Genomic DNA, 23,348 nt, shown 5'->3' with positions numbered 1-23,348 from the left:
GGTATCTGTGTGCATCTCTCTCTCTCTCTCTCTCTCTCTCTCTCTCTCTCTCTCTCTCTCTCTCACACACACACACACANTCTCTCTCTCTCTCTCTCTCTCTCTCTCTCTCTCTCTCTCTCTCTCACACACACACACACACACACACACACACACACACACACACACACAGTGACATACTATTCAGCCTCCAACTAGAAGCGAGTCCTGTAAACCTGCCCAGGTACTTGATTGACACTGTGCCAGAGTCTTCAGAGGTACATACTTAGGATTAACTTGCCTGGAGGATGGTAAATGTGCTTTACAAATAGTCCATACTTTATGAAAATGGCCAGTAAACACCACTCCAAGGTTATTACAACTCTCCAAGACGAAGTAGCTAAGAGGGAATCATTTTGAATGAAAAGTCCTCAAAGATGAAACCGTGTCCAACAGTCTGCAGTGTGCCTGGCTTTCCTTTCCTTGGTGATGGTAAACTGCAGTTTAAAACAGGAACATAGTGTGACTGTTAGGTTGCTGCAGAGAGAATCATAAAAGAAAAAAAAAAAAAAGCTCAAAATTTGGGCTTTTTGTTGTTGTTGTTGACTCTCAACAGGGGCAATTCTGGCAAATGCCAGGTTGTTTATAATTGTTCTACTGCTGACATCTAGTGGCCAGAGGCCAGAGTGCAGCTGAGAACACGGAGCTGCTTCTGACTACAAATTCAGATCCACAGGCTGGTGGTGCAGAGTTTGAAAAAGGCCCTGAGAGCTAAGTCCACTTGGCTTTCACAACTGACTGCAGACCGTGGAGAAACTTCATGCTTTGTGAGAGCCAGTGTGAATCCAGCACATGTAGTCTTGGTGTCCTTTGAAAAGAGATGTCTAGGCATCTTTGGTTTCCTTTCATGTTTAGTATAATTTCTTGTGACTACAATTTAAATGAGTGTAGTAAGTAATTCGCTTACCTACACTGTTAAGTGCTCACCAGTACATTTGCCGCCCATGGAATTACACAGAAATGTCATTAATAAAACAATTATGGATTTAGTTAAAGCTCTTTTAAGTCTTTTGGTGTATTTAAATATTAAAAATTTATATAGCATTTAGGATTTCTTGAAATAATGTTATATACATATATCTATTGGTTGTGGTGAAAATTTTAATTTTAAAACTTCTATTTCATGGTACACACATAACATGAAATATTTGTATTTTATATTAGAAATATAATTTTGGTTTTATCACTTTCCCTGTTTCCAAAGACCTAAAAGGCACTACTTTTAAAAATCTCTTTTGCTTAAAAGCAAGACAACAACCCACCCCCACATACATTCTTATCAGTTTGCTTCCTTCCTATACACCATTGTTTTATACCTGAAGATGTTTGTCTTCCTCATTCTTAGTATATTCCAGCTCATATTTTTGTTTTCCCTCAAATCACTTCTATTTAAAACACAAAACAAAATAAAATGGGCCCCGTGGCTGTAGATGAAAACCAACGGGCCATTATTAACATCTCTATTACTTAAGTAAAAGCAAGAAATCATTTAAGACAGTGTTTTAGTCAGTGATACTTGCCTTTCCTGAGACTCCTCCTGGATGTATTTTGAATAGTAGAAACAGCTACCCCTAGTAATTTTTTCTTAAACTACTTCCTTTAGGAAAGCTCAGAGCACCTGTAATGTGCCCTGACAGCACACAGGCAGACCCCCCATCCGTGTCACAAGAACACTGCATTGGCTATAGACAGTCTGTATACCACTGCTGCCCAGGAATGTACTTCACATTAGGATCCAGTCTCAGAAGTATGTGTTTCATAGGTTTAGGTAACTTCACGAATTATGATTTTGCTTCTTCTGTAAGTGTCATAGACCTATATTTTACATTTCTAAATGTGACTCATTTCGAGTTTGGGAAAGATGTAAAGTTTGTTTCTATAGGGAACAAAATACCCATGAAAGGATATAGATACAGAGACAAAATTTAGAGCTAAGATGAAAGGATGGACTATTCAGAGACTACCCCATTCGGGAGTCCATCCCATCATCAGCCACCAAACCCAGATACTANTGCACATGCCAGCAAGATTCTGCTGAAGGGACCCTGATATAGTGGCCNCTTGTGAGGCTATGCCAGTGCCTGGCAAACACAGAAGTGGATGCTCACAGTCAGCTATTGGATGGAACACAGGGCCCCCAATGGAGGAGCTAGAGAAAGTACCCAAGGAGCTGAAGGGGGCTGCAACCCTGTAGGCGGAACAACAATATGATCTAACCAGTACCCCCTGAGCTCGTGTCTCTAGCTGCATATGTAGCAGAAGATGGCCTAATCGGCCATCATTGGGAAGAGAGGCCCCTTGGTCTTGNAAACTTTATATGACCCAGCACAGGGTCAGGCCAGGGCCAAGTAGTGGGAATGGGTGGGTAGAGGAGCAGGGGGGGGTGGGTATAGGGAACTTTCGGGATAGCATTTGAAATGTAAATAAAGAAAATAATAATAATAATAATAATAATAATAATAATAATAATAATAATAATAATAATAAAGAAAGAAAGAGAAATATTCCTTTAAAGCACCAATTGTCTGAAGTATAATTTGTGTTGCTATGTTATCTGTTGTCTTCAGGGTAAAAATAAATAAATAAAAAACAAAAAACAAAACAAAACAAAAAGTTTGTTTCTAGAGTCATCTATCTTCTTGTGTCTGTCCTGTTGTCTGAACAGCAAGTAGTGAAGAAGTTCTTCACTCTGTTCCATTGTCTTTGTCTCTTTACTAAAGTCCAGTTGGCTGCATTTGGGTGGGTCTACTTCTGGGCTCCCAGTTCTGTTCCTCATTTGTTTATTACTCTCCAAATATCAACTTGTCTTTACAGTAAATCTTAACGCTACCTAGTAACAATTTGTAAGCTTTCTTTTCAGTTAATATTGTTAGTTCCTTTTGATTCTTTTCTACAAAAGAGTTAGAAACAGTTTCTACATCTTCTGAATAACTTTCTGAAATATTGACTGAGACGTACTGAAACACTGACTCAAGCTGGGGAGCACCGACATCTTGAGGACAGGGATCTTCCTATCCATGGACAGAGACTCTCTCCACTCACTTCTAGTTTTGTACTTGAGAGGCATTTCGTTTGAATTCTATTAGAAAATATCTTTCACTTCAAGAGAGGATGCTCACATAAATGCTGATGTATCTTAATTTCACATTAAACTTGTTCACTGTTGGTGCAGAGTAAAGGATTTTCTCTATATAGTCTATATCCTACCTTATTTAATTATTTTCCTTGCTTGTTGTTTCTTTGGATTTTGCCATGAACGAATTATCACGCCATCTTGAACAAGAACAGTCTTCTTTCTTCTCAATCAAATACCATTCACTCCTTTTCTTCTCTGATTGGGCGAGCCAGTAGGTACAGTAGGATGTTGAAAAGAATGGAGGAAAAAAAAAATCTTGCTTCTCATCTTATTGAGAAAATGTTGTTTTTCACATTAAACAGAATGTAGCTGTGATTTTCTGTTGATTAAAGATATATGTCTTGATGCATTTTTTTGGTTACTTGTCTTGCTTGGTGTTGGTGGTGGCCTCTGATTTCCGGATCTGTTGTTTGGTAACTAGCTAATGGAAGACATTTCCATCATTAGCAATTCAAGTACTTCTTCTGTTCCTTTTATTTTCTTCATTCTGATAAAACTTTAGCTTGCCCAGTGCTTGGACTCCTTGGTTTGTTTTCTGTTTTACAGTCTGATTGAGTTCACTGCTCGCATATTCCCAACCCTCAGGTCATTTCCTCTGTGATGTTCAGTATCTTAGTAAGTCACAATTTCTTCCGTCTGCTTATACTTACGTTTTATTCATCCATTCAGTCATTTATTCAAAAATCTTTCCTTTTTGCCCAGGCAAAACATTTTGATTGTTCTTTTTTGCTTCCTTTAACTCCTTCCCTAACCACCCACTCTGCTCCTACCTAACACCTCATGTTCTCGCTTTCCTGACTCTCCAAAACAGAAACAGTGAACATCAAAACAAACACTAGTACGATTTAAAAAATCATCAAAATGAAACAAAGTGGCCACCAATCCCAATAAAATACCCCCCCCACACACATGGGCACATGCACACAGTCATGTGCATACACACACCAACACATCCACAGATAGACACACACAAACAGCCACAGACACACCCCCACCACACACACAATGCACACACATATCACAAAAAAAGCTCTCTAAACAAAAAAAACATGCAGTCTTGTTTTGTGTTAGCTAACTGCTCCAAAGCATGTTGCCCGTTGTGGTTGACACCCTACTAGGGAGATTTCCCCTTCCTTGCAGGTATCAACTGCACAAGGCTTTTTGGTTAGAGGTGGGGCTCAGTGTCTACTTCTCTGTGCTTACATGTGTCTAGGCTGGACCTGTGCAGGTCTTGCTCATGCTGTCACAGTCTATGAGAGTTTATATGTGCATAGGTCCTGCTTTGTTTCCTTAGAGGCATCTGCCAGCTCTGGCTTTTATAATCTTTCTGCCTGGGTATAATATTTTTAAGTATTTCTATTTTAATATTTCAACTATTTCCAAAAATCTCTCTGATTACACTGCTCCTCTGCTCTTGTCTGATGTCCAGTTTATTAATCCCCACATTTAGCATATTACTCTATTTGCAACTGCAGATTATAATTTCTAGTGTTCTTGGCACATCTCATGCAGGTGGGATAACTTCCATCTCTTCAAATTGTGTTTTGACTTTAGTGTGCATTGTAAATTTTTGGTATAAAAATGATATACTGTATTAAAAGCACTGTCATGAATATGCCATTAGTAGCTTGGTGGTAAAAAAAAGGAATTTTTAAAAATTATTTATTATCTGTAAGAACACTGTAGATGTCTTCAGCCACCCCAGAAGAGGGCATCAGATCCCACTATGGATGGTCATGAACCACCAGGTGGTTGCTGGGATTTGAACTCAGGACCTTCGGAAGAGCAGTCAGTGCTCTTAACTGCTGAGCCATCTCTCCAGCCCAGTATTTTGTACTCTTATGCTTAGATCTATCTGTCACTGAATATGTTTCTGGACTATGAAATTTCCCAGCACTTCTCCATATTTTCACATCCTGTTGTGTGGGACAGATTGATAGTACTGACTAATGTTGGGTACTTCCCTTGCCCTCTTCAGTTAGGTGTAGATGAAACTCCAGTAGTTGTGTTCTGATTAAATCCTGTCTCTTTAGAAGTGGATCTTGGTAAGAACGAGTCATTTACTTATTAAAAATGGTTATTCTTTCGCTTCCCTTGCCTCAATAGTGAGGGGCCTTTTCTCCAGTGTTCATCAGAACTGGGTTATATTCAGAAGCAAACACCTCAACAGCATGGGGACCACTTACAATTGTCTTGATAACTACAGTTTTTCATGCTTAGAACTGTCCATTCTGAGCCTCTGAGAAGCTGCCAGATTTTTCTAACTGTGGTTCGTGTATACGTCAAAGTTTGCTCCTATGTATACAGTCTCCTGTATCTCTCCATTTTGGGGGAATCCATGGTTCACCCTATGATTTCAGTTGTCTATTATAAATGTTTTTGTGAGGAGAAAATGAGGCAATGTGATATGCTTAGCAGAGCATCTCACAAAGTGATTAGTAAATGTTAGTCAGGATATTTTAATAATTCCACATTAAGAGATGTATGAAGGAACTTTTACTGTGGTTACTATTATCAATAACAAACTTGAGAAGACAAAAACAGAAGAAAGAATAAACATTAGTCCTGAATTCTAGTGTGTGTGTGTGTCTGTGTCTGTGAGTGTGTGTGTGTGTGTGTGTGTGTGTGTCTGTGTCTGTGAGTGTGTGTGTGTGATGTTGTTGGAAAAGCATAGTATGTTTTCACTTTGAGTAAGACATAATGTCCAGTGCAATCATTCATTCAAAAGTAAAAGAGGCTTCATTTTATTAAATAAAACTAGTTACAAGAGTTATATCAATTAGGTCTTAATTAATTCTACACAAATAGAGATGAATAGTAAGTAGTGTCATGAAGTTAACAATTGTGTATAAATACGGGGGGGGGAATTCTATATGTATCTTGTCATTTACTTATTTCTAAATTTTTCAGCTTTTTCTTAACCATTTGATAGGGAATACAATGAAAAAACTGCTACCAGTCTAGTTGCTTTAAGAAATAAATAAGCAAACATCTCACAATGACAACCAGGTCAGTAGACAATCATGCTCTTTAACTTTGATGCAATAATTATGCCTGTATACGTTTTCTTTTTCAAAAGAATAATTTCGTATTGTGATGGTTAGTTTTAATTATCACCTGGGCATAATCTAGAACCCTGTGGGAAGACTCTCAGCGTAGGACTGTCTATATCCTGATCATCCATGAGCATGTCTATGGTGGATTATATTAATTACATAACAAACTGAGGTGGAAAGCCCACTCACTGTGGGCAGCACAGTTCGGAGCTAGGGGCCGCTGGAGTGAGCTGGTGTTGCTCTCTCTTCTTGAACATGGGTATGCGATGACCAACTTCCTCACTCTCCTACCCTGTGATTTGCCTGTTATGGAAGGATTTGACCTAGAGTTGTATGATAAAACTAAACCTTTCTTCCCTCAATCCTTTGTCAGGGCATTTTTATCACATCGACCAGAAAAGAAACTGAGAAATATATTATCACTTTCCCATTTAAAGTCAATGTAATAGGCTAGTAACAGTAGTTCAATTTGACTTTCTAGTTAATGTATAATTGGAAGTACATTGAGTTTTTCCCTTAGAGTCAGCTAGCTTTCAACTTTCAACAATGTTATCAACAATGTCAGATGAGATCTACTGTGATATTACAACTTAACAGAAAGAGCACACTTATAGGCTCTCTGAATTTAATAAAGTTACACTTAGCCATAAAACTGCAAATAAATAATTTTAAAATTAATCATTTCTTCTTTATTTAACTCTAATTTACATTGGCAATGTTCTGCCTTTCAACCCTATCTTATTTAGTGAAGTTACTCTTTTAACTAAAAAATAATCTCTCTGGTGATGTATTTTGACAGGGAAGGTGAGTTGCAAAAAAGGCAATAGAAGCTTAATTTCGATATAATTGAGACTTTTCACATGAGGGAGATAAGCAGAAAGCCAACAATTCTAACCTGCCTCAACCTGCGACTCTACCAGCAATTCTTGTACTATGTGAAAATAAAGCGTAATCATTCACTGACCTTGGACTCATCTAATCCAAGCTTCTTTAGAGACATTCTGACATACTCCAGAAAAGAGGAACATTTGGAATAAATTTTACCAACGTGCTGTTCACTGTAAAACAAAAGCGAATATCTTTTTAGTTTTTTCCACTTTCAAGTATAGATAGTTTTAAATTTCAACATTTTAAAATATCTTATTTTAAAATATCTTCCATCTATATGCACAAGATCCAGATGTGATAAAAATGAAGTAATACTTTTGTGACATTTGTAAGTGACATTATATCAGGATCTGCTTTGGAGAATTCTTGGAACATGCAGCAGTAGAAGATAATATTCTGCACACAATACTATGTAAGAGATGTTTCAAACTTATACTATTAAAAAAATCTCGATTTAACAAGGTCCTCAAAAGTTTCCACTGTGCTCAAAACACATTTTCCCTTTATTGGCTTGACATTACATTACACATTTTATGGCAACATGCTCTAACAGGGGCACTATTTCAACAGCTAGTCAGGGAGCTACGAAGCACTAAGAGCCAATTGGGGTCTGACTATCATTTATGCCTTACAGATTTTCAGTGCAATTTAAACCAAGTGTCATGCAAGTTTTCAATTTAAATAATGCTAAGATGGACTATTACATCTCTCAATTTTGGCTACAACTTAAGCTTAATGTTAAGCATAAAAATCAGAGGCATAAAGAATATCAGTACCTACATGTTATCAAAAGTGGTAAATAAAGCCTCATTTACTCATGGGAGATTAAACCCATGATTAGACATTATATTCTACCCTTCTACCTTAGCAATGTAGCTTAGATTTCTTCAGTCACACTTCAAGATAGCAACCTCAATTCTACTTACCATGTCAAATAATCATAATTCCACGTATCCCCTGGATGATTTTATAAATTACTGTTTGAGAATTTCATACACATACTCATGCATATACTTTGGTCAAATGCACCCCTATTTCTTCCAAGCTCCTCTCCTTTTTCCCCCTTAACCCCCCATCACCTTTCCTTCACTTCTCTAAGTGCTGTTCTTAGTAAAACAGCCAGCGAGGAGAGAGCTTACAGGCGAGTAGAAACTTGATTCCTCCATATCCTACAACTTAAGTAATTGATGTCTTTTTAAAAATAGGATTTTTCTGTCACCATCTGGAAGGTAACCAAAATATGGCAGTAGCTTGTAACTTTTTGGAGGTGGGTTATGGTACCTCATTGGCTAACAACTCAGAGAGAGGTACCCCACACGTGGCACTGGGGTACCCCACACGTGGCACTGGGATTTTTAAGGGCCTGTGGTATCTGGGAGGGGGTCGGTGCTGTTACAGGGTAACAGGGTTTAAACTCCTTTCCCGTATGTATATGCGTATGTACATACCTCTGGAAGCTTCTACAATAGGTTTCTATAAGGTGTGTTCCAAGTTCTCTCCTGTTAGCTAGCCTTCCCCACAGTCTGTCCTTTCCAACTTCCTGCTCCATTTGGTGCCTCCTGCCTCCATCACCCCCCATCCCCAGTGTTCTATCCACATCCTTGAAATATTTCTTCATTTCTGTTTACATGCTTTTAGAAGATTTTTTTTTTTTTTGGTCTTTTAGAAGTGTTTTGTCTCTTCTCTACCCCCAAAGTTGTGACTATTCCATCAATTATACAACCAGGACGCACATTTACAACGTTTCCCCACCTTCTCACACACCATCCATTACATTGTCAACTCTGGTTTTTTCCTTTTAAATGCTTGGTTACTGGTTTGGATTGTCTACCACACTTCCATTTGTTTTATCTGTGCAGATAATCACTTCTGAATAGAGAAGCAGTTCCCCACGCTCCTTAGCTGTATTAGTAATTCACAAGGAAAGGCTCATGTGCACCAAGTCTTTTTCACAAAGTAGTTATCAGTCTGCTTATTCTGAATGTCTATAGTCCTTATTATCTTCTCATTCAATCTGTTATTCTACCACTGTCTTGAGTGCGAAGGCGTTTGAATAGGTACAGTTTGACGAAGCCAAAACAAATGTTTTACAGGGTTATATGTCATTCTTAGTTTCGACAAATAGTTACACATCTTATGCCCAACAGATACTGACATAGTAGACAGGTATAGCTGAAACATAATAGAATACTGAACTGAACTGATTAGCTAGTCACAAAAGATGCCATCTAATGTCACTACCTGCTTTTCATCTTAAGAATGCCTCCAGGGTATCTTCCCTGAACCCAACGGGAAAGCCATTCTTTCCCTTGGTGAAAGGACTCTATTGTACACTATTCAATGTCACCTTATGGAGTGCCTAACAGACATATGACAGACAAGACTGTAGCTTTCTGTTACACTAGTTCTGCCATCAACTAGCTCCCTAACAGCAGTTGTACTTCCTTATTAGAGAACATTAGGATTACCATGGCTAATACATGTACAGTCCTTAGAACAAGACATATTAGCTGTCTCTCTGCATAGTATCTCTTTATTTTAAAATTACATTTATTTATGTGTGTGAGCATGGGCATGCTGCAGTGCCTAATATGGAGGACAGCAGACAGCTTTCAAGAGCCTGTACCCTCTTATTCTACTGTGTGGGGCCCAGGGATTGAACTGAGGCCATCAGGTTTTGGAGCAAACACCTCTACGCAGTAAGCCTTTTCTTTGGCTCTACTAAAAGCAAAACCACTCCTGAAGTCATATTTTTGGGTTATTCTGTGTGTGTCTCTTTTCCTCTCCATTTTACTTTTCCAACAGGGCTTCTCACTGACCTGGAACCCCACATTTTGTCTAGACTGGCTGGCCGGCAAGGCTGATGGCTCTCTTGCTTTGCCACTGTGCTTTAGGGCTGTAAAGGTTTTTATTATAGGTGTGGTTTTATGTGGATACATAAGATTCTCAACTCAGGTCCAAAGGCTTGAGCAGGAAGCATTTTACCCAATGAGCCATCCTCTAAGCTCCTGGAATTTATTTTAGCCTTCTGTGTAAATATTTTATTAACATTTTTATATTCAATATATATTTGTGTCTGTTAAGTAATCTTTTGCAATTATATTTACCATTTCCTCTCTGAGAATTTCCCATGTTTTAAGCCTACTCATCCTTCCCCCAATTCTTCCTAGATCCAGCCCTCTTCCCCACCCACCTACCCACCCACCCAACTTTTGCCCTTTGTTTTACCCAGTTAAGTCCAATTCCTGCTTCCCACATATTCCTTGCTACATGGTCTTCCATTGTTAACCTACCAGATCTCCCTCCCTCCCTCCCTCTCTCCCTCCTCCCTTCCTCCTTCCCTCTTTCTCTCTTTCTCTCTCTCTCAGCTAGAAGCTGGTTAAGTAACATCAAATTTACCAGAATTAGATGGCATTGCAGGCTAACATCAGAATGTAAGTATAATTGGACTGGTTTGATTCCAGGATTTATTAATTTAGACTGCTTAAAAATAAAAGACATATTTTTAATTTTTATTTCTTTTATAGCTCAGTTACTGTTAAGAATACTTTAGTGTACTATACAATAATTTATTACATAAGACATTTGAAATCTTTGTATTATTATTTGTCTTTAGCAATAACAGGAAGAAACTATAAGCCAAGCAAAACTAGAGAGGTGACTGGTTGGGTCACTCTTGCTGTTTAAATTCTTCACGAGTGTCTCATGAATCTTGAATTGTAAGGCGGAAGCTGTGAGCGCTGCCCTGAGTGAAGCAGGCTGGCCTGGGGTCCCACTGAGTCTCCCAACACTGTGTTATGACACTGTCTCCTCGGCAACACTGGCACTTGCGCAGCTCTTGAGCACACGCTCTTTTAACTATAAACACTGTTCTTAGAACATTCATCCTACTTTCAAGCTTTGTCCTTGGAAGCCCAAACTCCCTTCAGAACCTACCTCAAACAGTGCTTCTTTACGGAAGCCACCTCTGGCACTCCAGATGAAATTAGAATCCTGACACAAACATTTCTTTCACATATTCTTATTTTTCTGATTATTCTTTCCTTGATATTTTAACTTAGTAGGCTTTTCCAAAGGGGATGAACATTATAATTTTATTCTTCCTTTCATTTTTTTTTTTTTGCCTTCTTTATTCCAAATCTTGAGCTCACTGTAAATGTTCTACACTAGTGTATCACACAATAAGTATTCATCTTATGTGTAAGATATGGCACATAGGACTGCGTGATTGTGAGCATGGGCGTGCTGCAGTGCCTATGTGGACAGCAGACAGTTTGCAAGAGGCTGTATCCTCTTACTCTACTGTGTGGGGCCCAGGGGTGGAACTGAGGTCACCACTGTTCTCGGCAGCAGAGAACAGGCTCTATTGCGTTGTTTCTGAGCACACTGCTAGTGCCTAGTATTGTAGAGTGTTTGGGAGCATCTCAAGAGTGGATCCAATCATTTACTACACAAGCAGAACAAACCTTTTCACTCAACAACAGGGAAATGGATCACTATCCTTACTGTATGTACTGAAGGAACACAAACAAAGGCAAGCCTAACTATACAAACAAGAGTAAGTTGGGACATAGTGGAAATGTTAAATGAAAACACGAGGTGAAGCGCAAAGTAAAGGACACACTGTTCCTTCACTTGGCCCTCAAACTGCTCCATGGGCTAGCTCTTCCTGACGCCATTAAGAAAAATAATGTGAGAGGTTTAGCAAGCTGCCTGGTGTCTGTTTCCACACTTCAGTCAGGAACTCCTAGCCAATGCTACATCCTGCAGAGCAAGTATGGAACTCCTGCTTTATACTACTAAGCTGCAAACGAAGAATGGTCACCTCTGAGCCACAGGTAAACTGACAGAGGAATATTTCAGAACACCTTTCTATGCCTACGCCCTTACAGAGTACCCATGCAACAGTCTTGCCACCCCGAAGGAAAAGGCGCTATGAATCTCTGATACAGAGTAGGACCTGTTCTTTTGTAGTTGCAAGGAAAGGGTTTTTCTTGTCCAGTATTTAGAAACATGTACGGTTCTAAGGATAGGTACTAAATTTTGTTAGTCAACATGAGAAGAAGATGCAGGTCCAAGACCTTTAAGACTTAAATTATGGAAAATAAATGAGTGAAATAAAGATATACACAAATGGAATATGGATGTATTATGTTTTTAGTTATGTCAGTCATTTTGTGAGAACTTGCTATTACTAGTCTGCACCCTCCAGTTTTATAATCACCATTTATAACAATGAAATCTGCTTAGATAACTTCAGAATATAACAGCCTTAAACATAAAGTGCTAATGCCATTTTTTTCATTATGAAACAAGATGTATTTAGAGTCTGCTTGGATAATTTTATTACTTACATGGCATATTCACTATCTTAATTTATGTTGAAATATTTCAATAAAATAGAAATCTTTTTATTCATTATTTAGGTAATATTTTCTGCCAGAAAATATATAAGATTAAGGATTTGAGTGTTACTGTTTTCCTTCTTTTCTGTGTCTTTGAAACCTTTGTGTTTAGATTTATGTGTATGCATGTGCATGTATGTGCAAGAAAGGCAGCATCAGAAGATGGAGGCTCCCTTAGATCTAGAATTTACAAATGATGTTCCCAGCCTAGCATGGATGCTGTGAACCGACTCTGGTCCTCTGGATGGAGAGTGAGTGCTCATACCCACTGACTCGCCTCTCCAGTCCCATTCTGAAATTCTCTACTCACAGGCTCTTTATTTTCACCATATAAAATTCTTCAAGGGTGACTGGTGAGGTAGCTCAACAAGTAAGAGCACTGCCACCACGTCTGATGACCTGATCCATTCCCAGGACCCATGTGCTAGAAGCAAAGAACTCCCTTCTGCAAGCTGTCCTCCACACAGGCGCCCTGCTACATGGACATTATCTCCCAAACTCTGAATGAAAACACACAGACATAGATGTAACACTTTCTTTTAAAACTATGTCAGGACAAGATCTTCAAGGACCTGTGTAGATGCTCAGTTGCTGTTCAAGGACCTAGGTTCAGATCCCTAGACCGGAAGTAAAAAATCTTGGCATAGCAGCTTGTGCCTTTAACCCCAGCCCTGGAAAGCTGGAGAGATGCAGACAGATAGGTCGACCAGCCTATCAAGAACCAAGAACTTCAGTTTTAGTGGCAGAAGCTGACTTACAGGAGAAGTACTAGACAGCAACTGTTGGCCTCCATGTGCACACACCGGTATGCACTTGCACACACAGGGAGGCATGCACATCAACACAGATACACACACAGACAGAGCTTTCATCTGTGAAATCAAAAAACACAAGCAAGCAAACAAACGACAATAACAAAATCCAACCCTATCCTCTAATTCAGTGTCCCCAAATTGTTTACTATATGGTATATGTCACATGAACAGAAAATACATTAAGAGTTGATTCCTGTGAGCATGTAGATTACATGAATCTAAGTAACATTTGCTTGGTAATCATTTAAATTATAACAGAATATTTTAAACAAGTATTCTGTAATATACAGGCAAATAATATGCAGAGGAAACTGATAAAAATACTTGCTGGCTTCTAGACAGATGGAATTTATCACACATAAAACTATCTAGGACAGCAAAGACTAGTGAGCCAATGAAAAGATGTTGCACAAAACTTCCAAGATGTAAAACACGTCTGTATTTACTACAGCTAACAGAAAATATTAATGTCAACAGTACTATTTAATAAGAATCTTGGTACCTTACAGTTATTCACAAAAGTTTATAACATTTATGTTGCTGCTGTCAGTGCCTTTGGGTTTTGAACAGTCAGATACTGACTTAAATACCAACAGAGGTTCTCAGAGGGTTCCAAATAATTCTCTTCATAATGTTTTTTAAAGTTTGTTTCACAAAGCAGTTTAAGAATATTAGTGTGCATATACTTCGCGAGATGGTTTTAACAAAGATATTGATTAGAAAAGTAATAACACTAGGTTTCAAACATTGCTTTGAGCAGTAACTGACCTTTCCCAGAACCACTCTAAGGTACCATTAGCAATCTCAGTTTACAAACAAGAGAATGGGGAGGAAGGGACTCAGAAGCACTGGAGACGTCAGTTATTACACGGGGGCAGGACTCATGCAGAGCTCTTGTGCTTAGCATCTTATTCTTTATCTTTGTATTTGTGAGACAGAGATGTCCAAACTAGTCAATGTCAATCTTATCTCAGCCATCCCCAAATACCTTTCTTTCTTTCTTTTTTTTTTTTTTTTTTTTTATTTTTAAATTTTGGTTTTTTCGAGACAGGGTTTCTCTGTATAGTCCTGGCTGTCCTTGAACTCCCTCTGTGGACCAAGCTGTCCTCGAACTCAGAAATCCGCCTGCCTCTGCCTCCCAAGTGCTGGGATTAAAGGCGTGCACCACCACTGCCCGGCCCCAAATACCTGTGTTAAAATGATAACTCTGATATCTCTCATCCAATTACCTAGTCTTTAAAATATGAGTACGCGGGACTATAGGCAGTGGACCATCAGGTGATGCATGAACTTATATTAATGTCTCTACCAAGTACTTAACTAATACCATTCTGGAGCAACAATTTGGAGGAGGACATCAACCCACACTGATCAAAGTCCGATTTGTCCTTTTCCAAGTGTTTAAAAATACTTTGGACGCAGGTTATCAGGTCCTACCAGTTGTACTGAAGAAAACCAAGAAAAAAACATCATAGGAATTCTGAGATGACAATAAAGTCAAATAGGGAACAACAATGAGAAAGTTCAGGAAGAAAGCACGGCAAAAATGAGTAAGGACGGAGGGATGAAGGGAGGGTGGGTGACTGGGAGATATTCTGTAGACAATGATGCTTACTGAGGGACTGAAGGCGGCAGTAGGAGAGAGCTACACAGGGTCTGCAGTGGAACATTCCAGCCAGGGAACAGAGGAGGCAAAGCCCGAGGAGCTCTTCCGGCATTTTCAAGAAACATCAAGCAAATCAGTGTTTCACTAGAATAGGAGAGAAGGATGCTCCAACACAGACCAATAAACTGTGGGCAACACAGATCCCAGGCAAAGACAGAAAGGGCGGAGCAATGCTTGTGATATCAGCAACAGGGAAGTCAAGGCTCCTGAAAGGTCTTGTTTGCTTCAGTGGGGGAAGTAAAACAGCAGAACATAGTCAAGGGAAGTAGAGAAGTAGTGATAGGAAAAGAAAGGAAGCGGGTATAACTCCAAGTGAGGTGGGAGATGATCAATAACAGGAAGTGTGGTTCACAGAGGACTTTTCATTTAACAGGATCCTGGGCATTAGGAGTTCACTAGGTGGTTGTGAAGGACAGGTCATTTTACTATGAAAATCATTAGAAGCCATTTATTACAGTTTAAGTACAACGGGCAGAAAGAAGGTTAAAAAAAAAAAAAGCGAAAAATACAACTCCCATGGGAGTTGAGAGGACACTAAGGATTCCATGTGCTACATGTTCTAGGGGAAAGAAGTGGCAGAAATGGGTAAGAGTCTACACCAGGTAGATCAAAGCGTTCCCCAAAGCATGGGAGACACAAAAATAGTCACACAAGAAATGCAAGAATGCAGTGCAGCCAGGGAGCATGGGCAGCTGCTCAGAGAGCAAGGGATGTATTAAGTGGCAGGGATAGATGTGACAGATCAGAAGTAGCTTGGAATGTGACAATGAAAATCTTTTAGGTGGGCTATATAAAGGTGAAACATTATCAAATATTTTCAATAAAATAGAAAAATGTAATGGTTGAAAGAAAAAGGAAGGGAAATTCAGGGCAGATTAAAAGGGCCCTATGTGAGAGTAAAAGGGCCAGCATGCTAAGGAGGAACGCGTCCCTTCTTTTAATAGATGTGAATACATTAGATCTAATTAAGATTCTACTCAAGGCAAGGCACTACTCACACGCTTTCCCCTGAATACAAGCCTACAAGTACAGGGGCAGCACACATACTCTCCAGCCAACAGCTGTGTGCAGGCTGAGGACGCGGTGAAGAAGCGGCACACAGGGTAAAGGAATGCAAACACAAAGAATAGATGTACATACAAGCTTCCCCAGCACCACTGAGCCATGGACTCACCGGGTATCTTTTACATGCTAATACACATTAAAGGCTTCAAACACCATGTATGAGACCGTCTTCTGTAAATCTTTAAACTACATTTCAGTTTTAAAGATACAGTCCTTTTAATTTTAAATTGATTACACAGTGCAGATTAACGGATCTGCTGTAATTTAGTGAGAACGTTTTAACAATCTGGGTTTTTACTTTACTATTGGGTAAGACTAAAAAAATACGGTTAAACTTGGTAACTCATAACTTACAACAGAAAAACAAACCAAACCAAACCAAAGCCCGGCCTGCCTTTTCTGGCTCTCACTACAGAAGATAGACAGTAGGGACGTCGTCCAGCAGTGAACTGTTTGCCTAGCATGCATCATCCCCAACACTGCGAAAAGACAAGGATAGAAGTGAATGAAGGATGAACATGCCTGATTACTAAAACACAGGCCTCCAGTTATGTGGAAAACTGTCGAAGAACTTAAGGAGCACAGGTCTCCTTCCCACACTCTGCTGCCGCCCTATTCCTTCCCTTTAGAAAGCGGCTGCCAGAAGAACATCTCTCTCCCTCCCCAACCCCTTCATGACTGTCTTTGCTTCATTTGCTATTCAGCTTTCTTGTATGTGTGCTGGTAAATTCTGTGTATGCACTGACACACCCATGCTCTGGGTTAGTCCTTACAGGCTCTGGATCACAGGGAGCCGGTACTTCGCTTGAGAGCTCGCATTTTAGTTTTTCAGTACATTCATTTTTCTATTTATTGTATTCCTCACGAGTGTATTCAATTACTGTAGTTAGGCTTCTAATTAGACATAATATTTTTTTCTCTTTTCTGGTCATTTGGACAGAATTTCCCTATATGGTCTAATCTGCCTTTAAACTTTAATACCCTTGCCTCAGTCTTTTGATTAGCTAGGGCTACAGTATGTTTGACCATGCCCAGGTCTAGATATGGCTGATTTTTATAGTTAAGATTCTAGTGGTATTTTAAAATTATGCTTTTAAATGATGCCTGGGTAAAGAACCATCTTTCTGAAAATCTGACTACCATCCTGAGATCTTCTGTGTAATACTTTGTAGGTTTTTTCTGCTCCATTCATTTATCAAAGAGACTTTCCAAAGCCTCCCATACATGGACCCCTCTCTTCATAGAAAGTCATGCTGGCTCTGCCCTCCTTCTTCATTTTGTTCATTTACTGCTGTTATTTACAATTACAATTTTTATGTGGGCCACTATTGTATGTTCTGCCTCCCATTGCTTTTATTAAATGTTTTATCATAAAATGTAAGATCACACAAAGCTGTAAGAAAGAAGATGCATGACTAAGTGAACCCTTAATGTAGCTTTCCATGGTAAAGCAGTAGACACAGATTCTACCTGCCTAGACAGCATGTCCATTACAGCAGGGTCACTTGGTCTGCTGTCTGACCACCACACCTACTTCTTCCCACCCCACCTTCTTCCCCTTTCCTCTAGAAATCAGCAGGATCTTGCAACTTCTGTAACTTTTGTCATTTCAAGTATGTACTGAGTGGGTCTATTTTGTTGTCCCCAACACTTTGCCCTGTTGTCATACTGGGCCTAAGCCCAAGGCCTTGTACATTCTAGAAAACTGTTCTTCCACTGAGCTATGCTTCCATCCCCAAGAATGGGTAAAAACAGAATCACACATTATATATACTTTTATAGTTGGGTTTTCTTCTCCAAGCCAACTCTCTGGAGATTCACCCAGATTGCTGCATATAACAATATTCTGTTCCGCTGTGCTGCCCAGCGAACAGTCTCTGATAGGAGCTATCAGGGGCCGCTTTAACTACAGATCTACTGACGGACATCTGCTTGTTTGCTTGCTTCAGTCTGTATATCTATGACTCAAGTGCTATAAACTTGTGCAGAGCCAGCCCAAGGATATCCTACATGCTTGGTGGGGTTCATCCTGGCTACTGCTGTGACCCCAAGTGATCTCCACTGGAGTGTCTGATCACTGCTGAGAAGCAGTGTAAATTCTAATTTTTATTTTACTATGTTTGGAAGGAGAAAGGGGCAAGTGCTGGGTAGCTTGATAGGAAGGAAGTGAAGCTTTTCATGTGGACTCTGTAAGATTAGGTTGTTAGTGATAAAGTACTTCTTATCGCCAGAGGTTAGAGTGCCAGTTTTCTATTCAGCCTTAGCCTTAACTGTCAGGACTCTACAACACTGAAGAGGGCACAAGAGTTTAAGAGCCAGAACAGGTAGATAGTGTCTTTTGGACACAACACACCAGCTGCACATACGAACTTATAGTAGCTGTGACAGCGTACACAAGACCATGCAGCCAGACTAAATTCTAGTATGGAGAGGGGGAACTGGGCACAAAGCTCCACCCCTAACTGAGGACTATCAGCACTTGTCACGTGCTAGTTAGTTTAGTGTAGTCTCTGTCTAGTCAACTACACTCCACTGTATGGACATACATCCAAAATTATTTGGACAGCACAAATTAACCTTGATATGGGGAAACAGGGAAGTGGCAAATGTTGGGTATGGGGAAGGTAGACAGAGGGTTGAGTATGTTCACAAGACATTGCACCGTCTTCCCCAACCCTGAAGAGCACACCCTTCACCCTCTGGGCCCTACTTCTCCTCATTGCGTCTTCCTGCTCTGCAGTCCCAGGAGCTCAGCCACATCACAAGATGCCCTGTCCATTTTAAAATCCACTCAATGGAAGCTTGTAAACCCTGGTATTTGCCTTCAAAAGTGTTTCTGTTTGGCAACCCAAAACCTTGGTTTGAGAACAGCTGAATCACGGATTTCTTGAGTTTCTGATGGACTCTCATGTACTATCTGTCAGTGTGTGTCGCCATGAAGGGAAATGGAAATTTATGATTTAGTTACAAAGCGTCGCTGGAAGGCTTATCCAAGCCCTTTAATATTAACAGAACAAGCTTTTACTAATGGAAGGACCAGCATCTATCTCCTCACTTCCAACTGCCAGACACTGTGCCGCTTGCTTTACTTTCAAGGTCACCTTCTTGCTTGTGGAAAACCCAAGGCTGGCACTATCACTTCACAGTTGCAGGGGCCGAAATGTACCTAAGGTTAGAGACACTCTTGTTCCTCTTTGCTTGGGCCAATTCTGGGCCACACTGATTATCCTTTAGTAATCATTAATAAACTCAATGCTCTCTCTCTCTTTTTTTAAAAAGAATAAGCAAACTAAACTATTTATAATTTATTCTTTCTAAATTAACCCAAATATTTAAAAAAAAAAAAAAACCACTCATCTAACAATATAACACAGGTATTTTATTTATTCACTCATTGTTTGGTTGTTTGGTATTGAACCAAAGGTATTTCATGTTATAGGTAAACTAACTAATCTCTGAGTCCCAGGAAAATGACAAAAATTCTCATACCATTTGCCGATGCCATAATAATCCTTAATAATATTCTGAAGAACAGCACGATAGAAGAGTGATTCAGTAGGCAGCTGAAAAAGACACATATATATGTATAAAAATGAAACCCAAAAAACAAAATCAATACTGAAGACTTGGGGTCTAGTAAACATTACAAGCCTAACCTACTGAAATGCCAAGTATTTTGGTAAATTTACTCTTGTTTGAAATATTGTTAGATACCAATTGCTTACAAAGTTCTTCACTTCTTGTTGGCATAGCTACAGAGCAGATGACAATTTTCTTTATATTAAGATAATATATACATATGTATTATAAAAAGATACTTTGTAAATACATGTATATTTTATAAAAAATAAGAGCTGAGTGAGAAAGTAATGACAGACTATATGAGATGCATTTGCATTTTAAACAAGGTAATATACATAAAGTTCACAGAGAAAAACAAGCAGGACAAAACCAACTATTATTCCCAAGTTTATCTATCATGAGCAAATAAAGCTTTACAGTTGCTTCCCAAAAGAAATGAAGTTACCGAGTCCCTTCCTGTGCTCACTCTTGGAATAACTCATCTACTCGATCCTGCTGAGTCCCGGTGGGGGGGAGGGAAAGACAGTCAGCATTTCCTACGCTGCCTGTGCCTGGCTGCTCTAGGAATGAACTAGCTATGTCTTAGAATTGACTTTTCTTTTTTCACAAGTAATCAATCCACCTAACACTTACAGTGTATTTTAAATGAGGAAAAAACAAGAGTGTGTACCCTCTGACACATGTATTATGTATGTGATACATAGAATGAGGGCAAAGGGTAAATTTTCCTCAAACCTTAATGTATCATGCTGAAAGTTCACATTAAACACATGGCGCATGTATACACTTGAATGTGCAGTGATGACAAGAGGAGGTGTTATTTATTAAAACCCACCAGGTTTGAAGTTCAACAGCAGGCCAGGTCTGCAGAGGGCCTGAGAGAAAAACTATATTCGTTCATTAGCTACGTTAAACACTTTCACTTACCCCTTGGCCGACTGCAACCCGCTCCAATGACTGAAAGAAAGAAAGAAGACATTCTGCTGACATATCGAGTCTTAGGAGATTTATAAATATACTCTACAAGGATTTGCAATAGTGACAATCAAAAAGATTAATTAAGCGATAACACAGAAGTTTACATAGTTAAAAACATTAATATTGTTAAAGAATGTTACCTCATATCCTTGTATAAATTAGGACTAATTTATAATGGAAACGTGTCATATATAAAAACACATTCATATTCTGATTATACACTCTGAATTGTAGAAGGAATTAGCAGGAAATGGCAGAGTGTAACTGGTGTTTAGTGTGATTAGATAATTACATCCAAAGCTGCTGGTATGTATGGCACACTCATAGATGGATTTATAAACTTCTTTGTGATATCTTACACTTTATGGGACAGGCAATTTCATTTTTTTTTTTCAGTTTTTCTCCGGCACTGGGAATTTAACCCAGGTTCTTGTTCTTAACTAAGCAGGTATTCTACCAGAAAGCTTCCCACTTGATCTGTTAATTTCATCTTTCCAAAACAAGCATGAACAGATTGTAGGTAGAAGAGTATTTTAGGGGAAAAATATAACCTGCATGTTATATGAATTTAAAGCACATTTTCATCTGTTTAGTGTCAGAAGAAATGGAACTTGTTAGAAGTGTGCAGTGTCAACACGTGTTCTGAATGCTTGCTTGGTGCTGTTGTTATTTTGGGAGGCTGTAGACCATGTCAGCAATAGTCAGCCAGGGGAAATCAATACTAGTGATGGACATTTGAAGGTTGGACCCAGTCTCTGGAGAGTCATGGTGGCTCTGCGTCCAGATGTGCAGTGGTGTGAACACTATGTGCCCTCACTAACATGAACTGGGCTGCCTCACCCTGCCTTCCCTGCCACAATGGACTGAGACCCCCTGAAACTGTGAGCCAAAAGAAAGCTTTCTTACATTGTTACTGTTAGGGATTACAGTCACAGTGACACAAAGATAATTAATACAGCACATAGCACACTTCTACAAATCTATATTATTGGTTTTACATTTATACTCAAGAACTCAGATATTTTATAAAACATATTCTAATTCTTTTAATAATCATATTGAATATATATGATATTCACCATATAATTTATATATTGAATAAGTCTTTATAAAACTTTTCATTTCTTAGACATGCATTTCCACATTTATTGGATGGTAAGTATTTAACTAAAATTTTGTTTTTAAATTTTAATTAGAAACACTCCAAACAGAAGACAGATAAAGCATAACTGAATTGTGGATGCTTGGAACTAACATTTTAAATCTCTCTGTTTTGCTTCAGGTTTCTAGGTTGCTGTAATAGGTTTTCAGCTATAGCTGAAACAAACATGTTTAGAATGAAAATGAACTGTACAGACTATCTTGTGTAAGTGGAGTTTTTACACACACACAAGGTCACTGGCCTGATCATGAGCAGCAGCTTACCTGAGAGTGGGAGGCTAGTTAGCAAGTGATCATAAGCTAACCTTGTTATTTAACCCATTAATCATACTTCTGCTCCTCATGCCACACAGATCAGGTGAAGGATGCTCACCATATGGAAATGTGTTTCCATGTGTGTTACAAAACAAATGTTCATCAAGTTAACTCCCCCAAAAACCTCTATTTCAATTTCCTGCCTTTAGGTACATGCCTGGCGAGCCTCGTCCCACAGTCATGACCTTCCAAGGATGACTGTTATTCTAATAACAGTCTCAGTGAGTTTCATTTACACATAAAGTGAAGAAGAGAAATTTCCAGAGAAGTATGTTAAATGTGCTCCGTAAGAAAATTATTATTTGAGAAGAAATAGATCTCTAAGCTATTCACAGACTACAAACCTCTACAGTAACTTACATGCATGCATTAGCAGGCTAGTAATGGAAACAATGGACTTTGATAGAATTCATTTATTCAATGGTTGGACATATTAAGCAAATTATTCAACCAACTATATCTTATTTCTAAAAACTTACTCTATGTTTCTGTAAACCAATGCATTGTGATGCCCACATATACCTAGTGAAAGGATTAGTTCAGCTAAGCCACTTCACATCTCCATTATTGTATGTTTTTGTGAGTATGTGGTAAGAGCACTATACTCAGAATATTTAAGAATATAATACTATAATACTAATTATGGTCTTTGTTCTATAATTTAGTTTTCTAGATTCATTCTTCCAAGCTAATTGCATCATTTAAGCTTTCTGGTGGTAAATACCTTTAACATTTAGCTTTCCCTTTTGTAAGCTCACGTGGCAACATGGACAAATAATGCCAAGGGCTAAAATGGTCTATATGTAGGGACACCATTCAGATCAAACAAAATAACATTTTTGACTAAATAGTTTAATATTCTCCTATTCTATTAAAAATAGATTATAAAAAGACTTATAAATATACAGATACTGTGAAGCTATAAAGAACTGAACTAATTCTACGTTTAAGACCTGTAGTTGATATACTTCATATCATAAATACAACAGCCATGAGTAAACTTTTCTATGATGCTGCATGTAAAATGGAAGCTCTCTTCACTTGGCTATGCCTGGTTTTCCTATCTGAAACATAGGAAGACTAGCATACCTAGTTCATAGAATTGGTTATTTAGTAATCAATTCCTTGTAATAATGGAGATGTGAAATGGCTTACCTGAAGTAATCAGAGAATAGCATACCTAGTTCATACCTTTATCATGTTTTTCACAAATTGCAATGTTCAGGAACATAACTGGTTATT

The 23,348-nt window shown here is 38.8% G+C and overlaps 1 protein-coding gene across 3 annotated transcripts in view; it reads right to left on the bottom strand.

Moving 5' to 3' along the window:
• The window catches only part of Mettl25 (methyltransferase like 25), a 65,286-nt gene that overhangs the window by 7,644 nt on the left and 34,294 nt on the right, over window positions 1–23,348 (bottom strand). For 2 of the 3 annotated variants that reach the window (XM_021205117.2, XM_029542638.1), the window contains exons 7-9: window positions 20,580–20,609; window positions 19,560–19,633; window positions 7,196–7,289 (exon numbers count right to left, since the gene is read on the bottom strand). In XM_021205117.2, the coding sequence (XP_021060776.1) occupies window positions 7,196–7,289; window positions 19,560–19,633; window positions 20,580–20,609 (198 nt within the window). Of the gene's footprint in view, window positions 1–293; window positions 477–7,195; window positions 7,290–19,559; window positions 19,634–20,579; window positions 20,610–23,348 lie in introns of those variants that run through there. The other variant, XM_029542639.1, reaches the window with a different exon arrangement.

This window comes from Mus pahari, chromosome 9, assembly GCF_900095145.1.
Source record: "Mus pahari chromosome 9, PAHARI_EIJ_v1.1, whole genome shotgun sequence".
NCBI classification, from domain to species: Eukaryota; Metazoa; Chordata; class Mammalia; order Rodentia; family Muridae; genus Mus; species Mus pahari.
This window is presented reverse-complemented; position numbering and strand designations above follow the sequence as displayed.